We start from the raw sequence: 12,500 nt of genomic DNA on the forward strand, positions 1-12,500 counted from the left end.
CGTTTTGAGGCTACCTTATTTGTTTGAGCGACGGTCACGTAAAATGAATCTGTAATGCTTGTATTTGGGTGCGAAATTTGTTGCAATATTTTTTTGGCGAACGTTTTTTTATACCATGTTCATGGTTAGTAAATGTAATGCTAACTGTTCCAGAAAGAGCTCCTTCCCTTTGGGTTTAAAGCAGCCAATAAGTGAAAATATGGCTGGACGAATAAGCAGTTGCAGACCAACTTGCGGTGATCCCACCAGGAGAGGGGCGGGGCAACAGGTGGCTCTGTTTTCCTCCATGAAATACCCTACGTATCCACTGACTGGTTCATCACGCGGGCAAGAGGGGCGGTAAAACCTCTAGCTATGGGGTGGGATCCTCGGAGAAACAACCCCCCCCCCCCCCTTGTGCCCTCAGGGTAGGACATAATGGGCCAGGGGCTAAGGGTGGGGCAACCCCTACAGAAAACCTAGAGGGCTGATGTCGGAGGTATGGAGCCTGCATAGCGCTTCTCGAACAAATGACTGTATCACGCATTATCTGCCATCATGACACTTGAATACAGATCAAATGTTTTTGTGTTTGCATTGATATCCTTATTTGACATAAAACAAAAACAACAACACCTGCTTTGTAAGTATTTGGATTCCTTATTTGAATTTTTAGCTGCTTTTTTTTCAAATGTTACTGGGAACTTATGTGTAAAATATATTTATGACGGATTTTTGTGTCTGAAATGAGATGTCACAGACACCTATGGGCCAACAAGCCTCACCAATATTCACGGTGTTCCTCGATAATTTCATTTTGTTCTTTCAGCTCTTCCCCATAAATCGTCCAAATATCCCTTCGAGATCTCTTTGTCATCTTGCGCCGCGTGTCTTTTGGCCGCAGGTCTGCGGACATACAATACGTCACATTGTAAGATTGAATACGTCACATTTCATCATTGAATACTTCACATTGCACTATTGAATACGTCACATTGCACCATTGAATACGTCATATTGCACAATTGAATACGTCACATTGCACCATTGAATACGTCACATTGTACTATTGAATACGTCACATTGCACCATTGAATACGTCACATTGTACCATTGAATACGTCACATTGCACCATTGAATATGTCACATTGTACTATTGAATACGTCACATTGTACCATTGAATACGTCACATTGCACCATTGAATACGTCACATTGTACCATTGAATACGTCACATTGCACCATTGGATATGTCACATTACACAATAAAATACGTTACATTGTACCATGACTATTTTTTTTTACGACCAGCCCTCACCCAAAACAAAAGTATGTCAAATGGGTTTGACACATGGCTGGTTTGTATGCATCCTAGAGAACGAACAAATCAAGTCGAACAATTAAACTCAAGCAGTAACATGTGAACTGAAAAAAACAACTTCAGAGTAAAAACAATCAGCGTTGCAACTTTGTCTGTTTTGTTTTGTGTGCATGTTTGTCTGTCTATTTTTTGCACTTATACTCACGTATATCTCTAGTGCGTCGATTCAGCGTTTCAAATGTGTTGAGTTGCCTGGAAGTATTGTACACACGGTCGTCGGACAAAATCAGATTCCTCCCTGGAACCAAAGAGGAGATCAAACCTTTCAGCTGTTTTCAAGACGCTTGCAATTTAGTTTTAGGCATACCTCTTGGCTTCAAAGTTTTACGTCACAGTTTGTGCGAGGTCAATGGGTCGATCATCTTTCTCACAAGGGTCCTGATTTGGCCTATATGGTCCGCTGGACCCAAAAAGCAACAACTAACTAATGAACTATCTTTCTGACCCACGCATGGCGGTAGCTTTATTGAAGACGGCCTTTCCCATCGGGATTTATTATGATCTTTGAGATTAACAACATAATACAGCGATTGATCCCGAAAATCGATGTCGCCAATATTTACACCCCCGGTATAGGGGTGTGTATAGGATTCGGTCGATGTGTTTGTTTGTTTGTTTGTGTGTTTGTGTTCGCATATAGATCTCAAGAATGAACAGACCGATCGTCACCAAACTTGGTGAACAGGTTCTATACATTCCTGAGACGGTCCTTACAAAACTTGGGACCAGTCAAACACACGGTTAGGGAGTTATTGGTGGATTAAGATTCTACAAGGACTTATAGAGGGACATATTAATGGTCAAAGGGAAATAACCTTCTCAGTTGGTGGCAGTGAGAATGGTAAGGACGGGGGTGTTTTTCCTACCTCGGAGGAATTTCTTGTTTGCTTATATTTTGACTGTGATACTTTCGGATTGTGTTTAAACCGGTGTGAAAAACTGAGAGAAATCAATCGTAAGAAATCAAGACGTTATGATACAGAATATTGAATATGATGACATACCAAGTTTCATATTGTTTTTAACGAGGGTTAGGTAGTCGAATGAGGTATCTACCGCAACACGGTGGCCTAGTGGTAAGGCGTCCGCCCAGTGAGCGGTAGGTCGTGGGTTCGAACCCCGGCCGGGTCATACCTAAGACTTTAAAATTGGCAATCTAGTGGCTGCTCCGCCTGGCGTCTGGCATTATGGGGTTAGTGCTAGGACTGGTTGGTCCGGTGTCACAATAATGTGACTGGGTGAGACATGAAGCCTGTGCTGCGACTTCTGTCTTGTGTGTGGCGCACGTTAAATGTCAAAGCAGCACCGCCCTGATATGGCCCTTCGTGGTGGACTGGGCGTTAAGCAAACAAACAAATGAGGTATCTGATCGGTCAATGACAATCACAGGACTATTTTGAAAGTAGTATCACTCCATGGTTTACGTTTGTTGTAAAGATGTGTCTCTATTTACATTATTGTTAGGTGTCTTTCCGATGTGACTGACAAAAAAGCGTATTGATCATTTTCTCCATACCATCCGAGCGATTTCTATCCAAAAATCAAATTGCACGAAGCGACATTTATACATTTAGTCAATCTTTCAAACTCATAGGCAGACAAACTTCCACTCCCGCCCTCGTTTACCCATTCAGTTGAGTATTAAATGAATGGAATAACTGGTACTCTTGTGGAGAAAAGCGACTACAGGAATAATTTATCTTTTCTCCATATGCAATTTTCTTCTTAAAGTTCATAGAGTGAAGAAGAAGAGAAGGCGCAGAGAGCAGAATATATTATCTGAGTTAGTATTGAAACTGTGTGGAGTTTCACACTTTAAAATCGGATTTGTTCCTTCTCTTTGTAAAGGGTTTGAAAATAGGTATGGTCCAGTCCTTTCTCATTGTTCTCCCGCGGTAGAATTTAATTGGCTCTGACACGATGGCGCCGAACTGACTGGATTCAAGTTATGGAGGACGGAGGGGCCAGTCTGTGAACCCCTTTCCCCCCTCTCCCCATGTAACCTCTCTGTATTGTCTTTTTAACCCCTCGGTCACCTCTCGTGTCGCTAACCCCCTACGCCTTTGTTTGTGTGCGAGGGCAGTCAGCGAGGGCATTGTCTTTTCTACATCCATCTCTCGCCTCCCTCCTCCCCAACACCCTTTTCCTTTTTGACCTGATTCTTTACTTCTATGTTGCTGTGCTTTTGTTAATAATACTTGTTACACACAGACGAACACACACACACACACACACACACACACACACACACACACACACACACACACACACACACACACGCACACATTCTCTCTCTCTCTCTCTCTCTCTCTCTCTCTCTCTCTCTCTCTCTCTCTCTCTCTCTTTTATAGCTTTTCTATCATTCTTTCTTTTATCCATGTATTCAATATAAATATGTATTCTGTATTCATTTGCTTAGTAGAATGTAGATTTTATGTTTATCATCTACATACAAGAAGCCTGTTGAATATACACTGTGTTTGATTGTGGTTAACTTGTAACTGCATACGTTTTTTGGTGTGACATGACTATTTTGCGAGGTAATAGTCAGAGATTTTGCACTTTGCTCGCAGTGTTGATCACCTGTGAGTGTTTGGTATCAAATGATGCGTCGTAGAATTTTCTTTTTATTGATGTATTTCTTTATAGCGTTTTTGGTGTAGTTTTCTTAGTGCAGGAGTTGTTGTGTATTTTTGAGGGATTTTAACTGTAGCTTCTGAGGAGGCTGACAGCAGCCTCGAAACTCTCCCCCTCCCTCCCCATTTGGTTTTGTGGTCCCAGAGCGACGTGTTGATTGGGTCCATAGCTGTGACGTCATGAACAGTCATGGAAGATATATAAGCTGTTAGTTTTTGAGGTTCGGGGGAGTCTTGGCAACCAACCTGGCTTAAGTGTCTAAATGGTATACCGGACTTCCCGCTTAGAGTTTCAGTAGTACTTCTGAGAAACGGTTGTGGGAGGGTCCCAACCTTATTATCGAACGGCTGTGGGCGGGTCCCAACCTAGTATCGAAGTATTTGCTGTTAGCTCTAAACTGTCCTCCGGAGTCTTGGCAACCAACCTGGCTTAAGTGTCTAAATGGTACACCGGACTCCGCCCTGTAGACTGAACTAACAGGGATAACAAAAAACGTTCCGCAGTCCCAGGTTACCACACGGCGAGTAAAGTGGCGTCGCTTTGCTCTTTTACTTTTATTTTTGTTCAGGCCCCGAACCCCTGCCCACATTTTCAGCCATTTTAGGACTTAGAATATTTTTTTCAGTAGCGTATTTTGTTAAAGGTACCTACGGGTCACGCCCAAAGTTTCAGCCTTTTAATGACTTAGAATAATGTTTTAAGTAGTAGAAAAATTACAGGAATAGAGTGAACCAATGTACTGATATACTTTCTGCAAAGAACCTACGCCTAGTATTGAGTTGTTTTCATGGTTTGTTTTGATTCAATACAATTTTGAACTTCACCTGCCTCTTCTTGAGTTTATATTCTGTGTGTCTGTTTGTCCTGTTGTGTGATTGTCATCCTGACAAATGACTTTCAAACACGTATAACATCTAAGACACAGACACAGATAAGTTAAGGGGGGACAGGGTAGGCAAGCACTTTTTTTTTTTATTTTGGAAACAGCTTGCTGCTTGTTTGATTTTTGCAAGCAGAATAACCTAATTAAGGGAAACCATTTTAAATTTTGAGTGAAAAGCAATTTTTGGGGGTTTTATTCACCAAAATGTGAGAAAAACGTTATAAAATGTGCTTTTTTTAAAATGTTGCAGTTTGTGAACCAGTGCATGTTTTGATCCAATTTTTCTTCTTTGCAGCAATATGTGTGTGTTTAATAATTCTGTGTATCGAAAAGCATTTCTAAGCAATATATTATTTTAATTTAGCATTTTCAGTTACCGGTTCAGTTTTGATAAGAAAAATACATGAAATCCTAACTGTCAGACTCATAAAAACCCAACCAATGCACTGAACTCTTATTCCATACACAGAACTGATGCTGTACAACTCATAAACAACATATACAAAAACTGAACAAATCCATCAAGCCTTTCAAAAGTTGCAACATTTTAATTGTAGCGTTTTGTCTGAAAATTACATTCAGAGAAAACAGCATTTTAAAGATTTGAACCAGTACATAAAAAAACCAGTAGCACAGTGCACCCTGAATTCATATGTTTTTATCAGAATGACCACTTTACTATGTAGGGAAAAGGATTTGACAATCAAATTATCAGGATTTTTTTTTATATACATCATATGAAAACAGCCATCTTTGTTTGTACCGATATGAAAACATGAATCAGAACCAAACTGTCAGACTCATAAAAACCCAACCAATGCACTTAACTCTTATTCCATACACAAAACTGACGCTTTACAAATCATAAACAACATAAACAAAAATGAAACAAATCCATCAAGCCATTCAAAAGTTGCAACATTTTAATTACAGATGTTTGTCTGAAAATTACATTCAGAGAAAACAGCATTTGAAAGATTCCAACCAGTACCTCAAACTAGTAGCACAGTGCAGCCTGAATTGATATGTTTTTATAAGAATAACCACTTTACTATGATGGGGAAATGATTTGACGATCAAATTATCCAGACTTTTTTTAAAAAATCATTTGAAAACTCATCTATGTTAGTGCAGATATGAATCAAAACGAAACTGTCGGACTCATAAAAACACAAGGAATCCACTGTATTCTTATTCCATGCACAGAAATGGTGCTTCACAAATCATAAACAACATATACAAAATTGGAACAAATCCATCTTGCCATTCAAAAGTTACAACATTTTAATTACCACATTTTGTCTCAAATTACATGTAGAGAAAACAGCATGTAAAAGAGTCTCACTAGTACCCCGGTAAACTAGTACCACAGTAGAGCTTGAATTAATGGGGTGGTTTTTTTTTTAACCAGAATAACACTTTAACTATGAAGGGGAAATGATTTGATAATCAAATTATCAGATTTTTTTGATTTAAAAAAAATTATATGAAAACATTAAAAAAGTCAATTATCTGTGTTTGTGCTGATATGAAAATATTGATCAGAACCAAACTGTCAGACTCATAAAAACCCAACGGATGCACTGATTTCTTATTCCATTGCATAGAAATGATGCTTCACAAATCATCAACAACATTACATAATTATATATACACAAATGGAACAAAGCTATCAAGCCATTCAAAAGTTGCAACATTTTAATTACAGTATTTCTGTGCTCAATCCTAACACTGCAGCAAATTTCTGTAAAGCTGAATGTCCCTTTCCATGTACCAACTTGGTCATACGCGGATTATTTAAAATGCAACTTTACCACCCGAAGCGTTGCAAACACCGGGAGAAGAGTAAACAACTGCAGACTTGAATGGACACTCATATGCACTCCAGATGCAGGGCCTGTGCAAATCCTTGGGCTGATGCATCACCTTCTTTCATAATCAGACTGCTATCAGACAAGCATTCAGTACAGGATATAAACCTTTCAGCAATAGATTGAGCTGATCAATGTTGACAAAAGCCCAACACATGTCAGCGGAGTGACGTTGCACAGTACCAGTATCCATATCTGCTTGTGATGGGTCAGAAGATGGCAAAGTATCTGTATCTTCTTATGGTTGGTCAGAAGATGGCAAAGCTGATGTTTCTGCTGTGGAAGAGGGTAGTTCCGGTTTAGCAAACTTTTCCATCAGGTCAATCTTTCTCCTCGCTGCCACCACAGGAGGACTGGCTCTCCCCTTGCTCCAACCTAATAAATACACAAACACTGATTTAATATTTGATACAACTGTCCATGGTTTTTGTTTGTAATAAGCTGCAAATTTTAAGACTCAATATAAACGTCAACAAGTGCTTGTACTTTATTTTGCAAATGACCATGTTACATGGGGTGTACCTCAACTTTTTGGCTAGGCTGGTAAATCAGAAATCCCAATCAGCCCCCAACCACTGAACCAGGCGGGTTTTCTTACAACCACCTCAGCGGCTCGTACCCACATAATTATGTCGGGTTGACGAACACACACACACACACACAAAAGACATTCATTAATTGGCCCCTATCACAAAATGTACATGTCAAGTTTACTATGGGATTTGAGTAACCACACAATCACATACACACAGGAACTAATACTGAAACTAGCTGAATTATTTTCTTTCTTTCTTTCTTTCTGTTCATATTTTTCTTTTAAAATTAATTTATTTCATCACACTTGCTATGTATTTGCTTGTTTCTTGTCTCTTGTCTGTTTTGTGTGTGTGTGTGTGTGTGTTCTGTGTGTGTGTATACATTTTCAGATTTCCTAAACCTAGCACTGTTTGCAGGTGATCTTTATGCTTTTGATTCATGAGTTGCATCCCCAGTCCTTTAGTTTAACTCTTTTTGTTTTCTTTGGTGAAGTAAATTGGATCTATTTTTGTATTCCTTAGTTAATGGAAAAGATTTGACAACAATATTGCTGTCAATGATAGGTTGGTCAGCCATGCTGGTGTAAACCAATCCTTTAGAATTAGAGAACGCTCTCTAGTAGGGTACTTATTTTCCTACGGTCAATGACCAGAAACAGAAACTGTGTCAGTCGTACATCGCTCAGATGCTGCTTCTCAGTTTGACCCCAGACAAAGAATACTGATGACATGTTTGATGTTACACCATAGTAAGCTCTCAAGGACTGGCCAGCGAAGAACAATAAAATAGGGGTTGTGAAGACGATATCACAGAGATGATCGAGGGAGGGAGGGGGGGGGGGGGGTGTGCGGCGGCGGCATGGTCAGTAAATTGGATCAAGAAACCCGCAAAATACTCCAGACACAAACTGTTTATCATTTACCTGCAAACCCTAACACATTCTTACAACAACAACAACATAACGATGTGCAATAAATCACGTTGTCAAACAAACAAGATCGAAAAGAGAAAGAAGCAAAACCCACCTCGTCGAGTCAAGAATCTTAGAATGTCGTCTGCTCAAATACGATCATGTTGGTTCATTTCGGAGTGTTGTTACTTCCTTCTACTGTTCGCTGCTGCTGGTTCATCTTTCTCTGATATTTCTTGCCACTATGCCGAACATTTCCAATGTTAGGGTTGTTCTCCGCAGCTCAAAACTTTGAAAAATGCTGCTGAATCGGTGAAAACGTCATGGATTTGTTGACACCGGGGGACTGATAAGTTGTCTACTGCGCTTGCGCCAAATGCCTTTGACCTACATATATTTGCATATATTAATTCCGGGGTTTCGGTTGGAACGGATTCTCTCTCTTTGTGCCTATGTCAACGGAAATTCCCCAACAGTGATGACGTCATCTTGAAGAACGGAAATTTCCACACAGTTTGAACAGCGAAGGGTCATGTCATGTGCGCACATTTACCAGCACGGAGTATCCAAAGTTGACCATTTTTTCGATTTTTTTGATAAAACACAGACAAAAACAACAAAACATCGGTTTGAAAATGGTTTTATTTACATGAATACATGTCTAAAATGACAAAAGCAGATTATTGAATGCATTCCAGGATGTTCAAAGGTGTGAAAAATGCAACAACCCCAAAAAGGTGTATGAGACCAAAAATAACTCATTTTGCCTACCCGGTCTGCCCTTAATGTGAAGCTAAGACCGCTCGGCTTTACACTCTGACAATGGATCAGATAAGTTAAGACTATTTTAATGTCCATATTCATTGTGCACAAAATGAAACTTGTCTGTTGGCAACACATCGCATTACGCATAACACAAAGACAACAATCAAATGCATAATCGTACAATCACAAATTTCCCTGTTGCTATGGAAATGGCGAGACAGAAAGACAGAGCGAAGCAAGTATGGCTAATTTTCCTTACCTGCGATCAAAATCAGGAGAAGAAATGGAAACAGACAGCGTGCATACATTATCCCACTTCAACTTTTTGTCTCGGGTTTAAACCTGCAGAACAATGCCAAAAGGAACTCACGTAAGTCTATGTCAAAACATCTAATTCATGTGAATTAGATCACAACAAAATTAGATTAGTCTTACAACGGTAATACATACTAAACAGTAAAGAAACCTTTCGTTGGCAGCAGCGGTTGATATCTTGTTGGCAGTGGCCGTTGATATCTTGGTGGCTGTAGCGGTTGATGTCTTGTTGGCTGTGACGGTTTATGTCGCATTGGCTGTAGCGGTTGATGTCTTGTTGGCAGTAGCGGTCGATGTATGTTCTGAAAACGTGACTTAGTGAGCTGTCTCTTAATATATATCTGCCACAAAGTTCATGACAACTCTTGATGTCCTTCCATTGTTAAAAACGGTGGAAGTCCGACAACTATCATTTCATTGTTAAACCCCAAATACATGAGGTTCGTGAACTTATGAAAGTACAGGTTGCCCCTGTCAGCCTAATATTTTGAGAGGACATTATAGGCATATAATGTCCTTTCCAAGGATTAGGCTTACAGGGGCCATCAGCGTTATGCATAAATGTTTAAGTTCAAAGACATGAGGTTCTTGAACTTTTTTTGTTGATGTTCCCTTAACCTATTAGGCTTAACAGGACCGTATGGAAAAACGGAAGATAGCTTTTTTTAATACAGCATTATCCTTTAATTCACACGCCAACACACACACGCAAAGACTTAACTGCATAAGGGTTACTGCTTTTCTCATCTAGGTAACTGGAGTTAGATTTTAGATTTTGCTCCTGAAGACCCCCCCCCCTACCCACCCCACTACCCCCCCCCCCCAACAAAAAAATGAACCCTCAAAATTGATAGCTACCCTCAAGTCTGTCAACCAAATGACGTTATATTTGGTGAGCATTTATTTCCACAAGTTTGGGGATTGCCTCAATAGTGCGATGTTTCAAACTGAGCGGTAGCCAAACTCACCGGATTTAAAGCCTCATTATATTTAGTCAAGTTTTGACTAAATATTTTAACATCGAGGGGGAATCGAAACGAGGGTCGTGGTGTATGTGCGTGCGTGTGTCTGTGTGTGTGTGTAGAGCGATTCAGACTAAACTACTGGACCGATCTTTATGAAATTTGACATGACAGTTCCTGGGTATGAAATCCCTGACATTTTTTTTCGTTTTTTGGATAAATATCTTTGATGACGTCATATCCGGCTTTTCGTGAAAGTTGAGGCGGCACTGTCACGCCCTCATTTTTTAACCAAATTGGTTGAAATTTTGGTCAAGTAATCTTCGACAAAGCCCGGACTTCGGTATTGCATTTCAGCTTGGTGGCTTAAAAATTAATTAATGACTTTGGTCATTAAAAATCGGAAAATTGTAAAAAAAATAAAAATTTATAAAACGATCCAAATTTACGTTTATCTTATTTTCCATTATTTGCTGATTCCAAAAACATATAAATATGTTATATTCGGATTAAAAACAAGCTCTGAAAATTAAATATATAAAAATTATTATCAAAATTAAATTGTCCAAATCAATTTAAAAACACTTTCATCTTATTCCTTGTCGGTTCCTGATTCCAAAAACATATAGATATGATATGTTTGGATTAAAAACACGCTCAGAAAGTTAAAACAAAGAGAGGTACAGAAAAGCGTGCTATCCTTCTTAGCGCAACTACTACCCCGCTCCTCTTGTCAATTTCACTGCCTTTGCCATGAGCGGTGGACTGACGATGCTACGAGTATACGGTCTTGCTGAAAAATGGCATTGCGTTCAGTTTCATTCTGTGAGTTCGACAGCTACTTGACTAAATATTGTATTTTCGCCTTACGCGACTTGTTTTTTTCTTCACTTGGGTTATCTGAAAGGAATAGTATATAAACTGACGGGCCCAGTGGCCTAGTGGTAAGACGCCGGCCTCCCAAGCAGAAGGTCGTGGGTTCGAATCCCGGCCGCTGCCGCCAGGTGGGTTGAGGGTGGAGATTTTTCCGATCTCCCTGTTCAACTTATGTGCAGACCTGCCAGTGCTTTATCCCCCTTCGTGTGTACACGCAAGCACAAGCCCAAGTGCGCACGGAAAAGATCATGTAATCCATGTCAGAGTTTGGTGGGTTATGGAAACACAAAAATACCTAGCATGCTTCCTCCAAAAGCGGCGTATGGCTGCCTAAATGGCAAGGTAAAAACGGTCATACATAAAAATCATCTCTTTCAAAAACACGAGTGAACGTGGGAGTTTCAGCCCATTAACGCAGAAGAAGAAGAGGAAGAAGTATAGAAACATCATCTATAAAAATCCGTGACTTTAATCAGAGCATCTCCAGTGGAGGAATGCGTTCCTTTTGCACGGCATTTGTAAGTGTGACTTTAAAACGGAAGAGGTCATTTTTCTTGTCAATTTTCTTTGGTGAATTTCTGTTTGGTTGTCGTGAATGAACATCAGTCTGAGAATGATCATTCCAGACAGATTCAAAATCTGTTTTTACTTGATGAAATAGTTCGGCGTTTAACTTCCCCCCCCCCCCCTCCCCCCCCCCTAAAAAATGTAACGTGTTTTTCTTGTTTTTCTCTCCAAGTTACTAATGATCTTTTCAAAATTGCCAACTGCACGAAGGCTTTCCTGTAAACGGATAAGCCTGAACATAGCTGTAACCATTGTCTTCAGGTCACCGATAATCTGGGCAGAGGCGGGTGTTTTTGTAATCTCGGACATTCAGGTATCCCAAAGGTAAATGTCTGGAGGGTGTACAGCGGGTGAGCGTGGATGCCGCTAAATGCCAAACCTCGTTCCGTTGAAGCGATCTCCGAATTAGGCAATTTGTGATTAAAAGAGACCATATGTGACCCTCCACCACGAAATGAGTCGCATGTCACCTCGCGCGGTTCTGCGCTAGGCTTGATATAAGTCCGGAGAGTGTATGGTAACAGCGTGAGGGTCACCTTAGTCACAGGCTTATAACTCAAACAGTTTTCGCTCTTTTCTAAAACGGGTTTCACCACTGGATAGAGCATAAAAAACTCTTTATGAAAATGTAAAAATATGAAAATCATGCAAAGGTGACATGCGACTCATTTCGTGGTGGAGGGTCCCATATTTGCCCTACAAACGTGCCGATTTGTTGACTGATCATGAACAAGCTAAACTTCCCGTGTACCAAATGTGACACACTTCGGTCAAAAGATGTAAAAGGTATTAGCATATGTGTGGGTTGCATGTTTT

At 40.0% G+C, this 12,500-nt stretch overlaps 1 protein-coding gene and 1 long non-coding RNA gene across 5 annotated transcripts in view; both read right to left on the reverse strand.

Annotated features, from left to right (window-relative positions):
- LOC138950370 (uncharacterized) overlaps nucleotides 1–12,500 on the reverse strand; it is a 23,026-nt gene that overhangs the window by 1,814 nt on the left and 8,712 nt on the right. For 2 of the 4 annotated variants that reach the window (XR_011450633.1, XM_070322108.1), the window contains exons 3-4: nucleotides 1,507–1,599; nucleotides 765–885 (exon numbers count right to left, since the gene is read on the reverse strand). Coding sequence is in view for 1 of the 4 variants with exons in the window: in XM_070322108.1 (XP_070178209.1) it covers nucleotides 765–885; nucleotides 1,507–1,599 (214 nt within the window). In the remaining 3 variants the exon portion in view is untranslated. Of the gene's footprint in view, nucleotides 1–764; nucleotides 886–1,506; nucleotides 1,600–9,223; nucleotides 9,307–9,414; nucleotides 9,630–12,500 lie in introns of those variants that run through there. The other 2 variants (XR_011450632.1, XR_011450631.1) reach the window with 2 other exon arrangements.
- Nucleotides 5,410–8,985, reverse strand: LOC138950369 (uncharacterized). Its single transcript, XR_011450630.1, has 2 exons — nucleotides 8,315–8,985; nucleotides 5,410–7,127 (listed from the first exon to the last, which is right to left on the reverse strand). It is a non-coding gene; the product is annotated as an uncharacterized lncRNA (long non-coding RNA).

The sequence above is a fragment of the Littorina saxatilis genome, linkage group LG16 (genome assembly GCF_037325665.1).
Source record: "Littorina saxatilis isolate snail1 linkage group LG16, US_GU_Lsax_2.0, whole genome shotgun sequence".
Classification (NCBI taxonomy): Eukaryota; Metazoa; Mollusca; class Gastropoda; order Littorinimorpha; family Littorinidae; genus Littorina; species Littorina saxatilis.